This window comes from Pyrus communis, chromosome 5 (assembly GCF_963583255.1).
Source record: "Pyrus communis chromosome 5, drPyrComm1.1, whole genome shotgun sequence".
Classification (NCBI taxonomy): domain Eukaryota; kingdom Viridiplantae; phylum Streptophyta; class Magnoliopsida; order Rosales; family Rosaceae; genus Pyrus; species Pyrus communis.
Window position 1 is genome coordinate 10,494,197 of NC_084807.1, and position 2,262 is coordinate 10,496,458.

The 2,262-nt window shown below is 36.1% G+C and overlaps 1 protein-coding gene across 1 annotated transcript; it reads right to left on the reverse strand.

Annotated features, from left to right (window-relative positions):
- Nucleotides 1-264: 264 nt before the first annotated feature.
- LOC137733176 (methylsterol monooxygenase 1-2-like) lies at nucleotides 265-1,989 on the reverse strand. The gene is made up of 4 exons (XM_068472335.1): nucleotides 1,660-1,989; nucleotides 828-1,150; nucleotides 456-603; nucleotides 265-309 (listed from the first exon to the last, which is right to left on the reverse strand). Exons 1-4 carry the CDS (start codon nucleotides 1,987-1,989, stop codon nucleotides 265-267), a joined length of 846 nt encoding a protein of 281 aa, XP_068328436.1.
- Nucleotides 1,990-2,262: the final 273 nt, after the last annotated feature.

The following is a 2,262-nucleotide window of genomic DNA, read 5'->3' on the forward strand; positions in this document are numbered from 1 at the left end:
CCTCGACTAACGTACAAGAAAATAGATATGAAACTTAAGACAGTATGAGAATTTAGTTTCAAGTCGAGGTTCGAAAATTAATTAAGACACCCATTCAAGAACAAAATAGCCATTTTACATGTCTTGGAAATAAAATACAATATTTTAAAGAATGGGTCATAACAATATCGTTATTCGATATTCATCAATATTTTCACAAATTTGCATATCAATATTTCCACCGATACCAATATTTTAAACACTGACTGTGATACACATTGGCTTTTACAGTTTTGCCTTCTCAAGTAGTTGTTTGTGCAACCGGTATCCCTGAAAGTTTAGATAATTTGTTACATTAGTGCTACGGATTTCAACTAATTAATTTTCAAGTGCCACCATTAAATAGTCAAAGTTAGCAGGGGTAAATGCTAAATATGAAAAGAAAAAGGGCAAAAAGAAAAGGAAAAATAAAATACCTTGTGGGTCCCGTAGATGTAATCACAGTAGGTGAAAACTGATGCAAAGTTGCCCTTGCTAAGTTTTCCGACATAGTGATGATAGTCATGGTACTCTGCACCTCCATAAAATGGGATATATTTTGTGGGACTCCAAGGGAACATGTACCTGAATAATAGTATATACAAGAGAGCCGAATATAAGACATGTCACTTCAAATGCAAAGGAATACAACTAGAACACAAAGTAAAGATGGGAAGCCTTTGTTACTAATTGAACCGCCACGTAGTGGTACTAATCGATAGAAGATGGTACAAGCGAGGATGAATTTATACTTTTTGACATAATAATATCATGTGACGGTGTTGGTTGATACTGGCTCGTATACTTACCCGCTATGAGTTTCTATTGCTTCCAACTGCCGCAAAACGAACCACAACCAGTAGGTGGTAATGTGACAGGGAACCAAAGTTGGGCCGAGGAATGATGGAAGGCCTAGAATCAAAATCTCGGCCCAATGAGCATATGGTGCTGCGAGCCCAATGGGAGCAGTATATTCATGGTGGACCCTGTGGATCTTCTCGTAGGCCCATTTACAGTGGAGCAACCGATGGATCCAATAATTTGAAAAATCCTCTATAACGAAATACACCACAATTTGTGGAAATACTTGTGACAAGGACGGCAATGGCAGACTCGTCCGTATCCCGATCCACTGCAATTACATCCAACAAGATTGCAAAAAATCAGATTTCCTTTTCCCAAGATTTAAAAGAAGAAAACAAATCTTATTATTACGAGCAATTATATGTCATTTTAAAATTTTTAATATTACAATGATAGGGCTCATGTTTATTAAAGAGTGCATTTAGTTTTATGTATCTAAATATCATTATCATAATATAACAGGTTATGTGACGGTTTGTAGCTCAACGTTACTGTATTTCAGCGTTTAGGCATGCAAAATAGCTATAGAAGAAAACAAAATTCCATAATTATAGAACAATCTTTGGCAAGACTTTCCATTTCTTTTTAAGGTGCTATAAAATGGATGAGGATCCTCTCCAGATCCTTTTTGTGAGGATCATAGGGATCAATTCATCTTAGTCATTTATCGTACATTATGCGGTCAGCTTTCGTTAGATACTGTTTGTGTTTAATTTTAAATAAAAATAATAATTCACAAAGAGGATCCGGATAGGATCCTATTCCCTATAAAATTACCTGGACTGTGGAGTATGAAATCACTTGCAGAGGACCAACAACAAGAAGGAAGGTTTGCATGACATCTTTGTAGCACTTGAACATGTTGGAGGAGGAGTCCTTCACTTTTGGCTGAATTTTGTACTTGTGGATGTTCTTGAACCCGCCGAGGCCGATGAACACGTATGGCAGCGGAGCCAAGGTGTAAAACAACATCAGGAAGATAATGTTATGGTAATGGAGGATGTGATCAGGTTTTTGAGCTGAGTATTTGAACCATAGCTTCTCTGCTAAACTTAGAGCCCTGCTAAGGGCTTCTTCTGCTTCTTCAATATTCTGATAAGGCAACATTTTCTTAACTAAAAGTTTTCTTCAGTGCGTGTACATATTGAGTGTGTAAAGCATTTATATAGGAACTCTTGTATCTTGTAGCCTGTAGTGAAGTGGTTTTGTGAGTAATGCTAGACAGACTAAATTTGTAGAAAAAAAATTTTCAAACTAAATAACGTGTCATCAATAGAAAATTAGCACGTTTATCAACGCTTAAATAATAATTCATTTATTTTGTCCTCATGCACTCCTAAGTTTGTTTTTGTCTGTTAATTATGCTTCGATTGACTCAAT

Coding starts and splice junctions, on each gene's coding strand:
- LOC137733176 (XM_068472335.1), bottom strand. CDS start 1,989: ATGTTGCCTTATCAGAATATTGAAGAAGCAGAAGAAGCCCTTAGCAGG. Junction 604..827: donor GCAATAGAAACTCATAGCGG/GTAAGTATACGA, acceptor ACTATTATTCAG/GTACATGTTCCCTTGGAGTC. Junction 310..455: donor ACATCTACGGGACCCACAAG/GTATTTTATTTT, acceptor CTAAACTTTCAG/GGATACCGGTTGCACAAACA.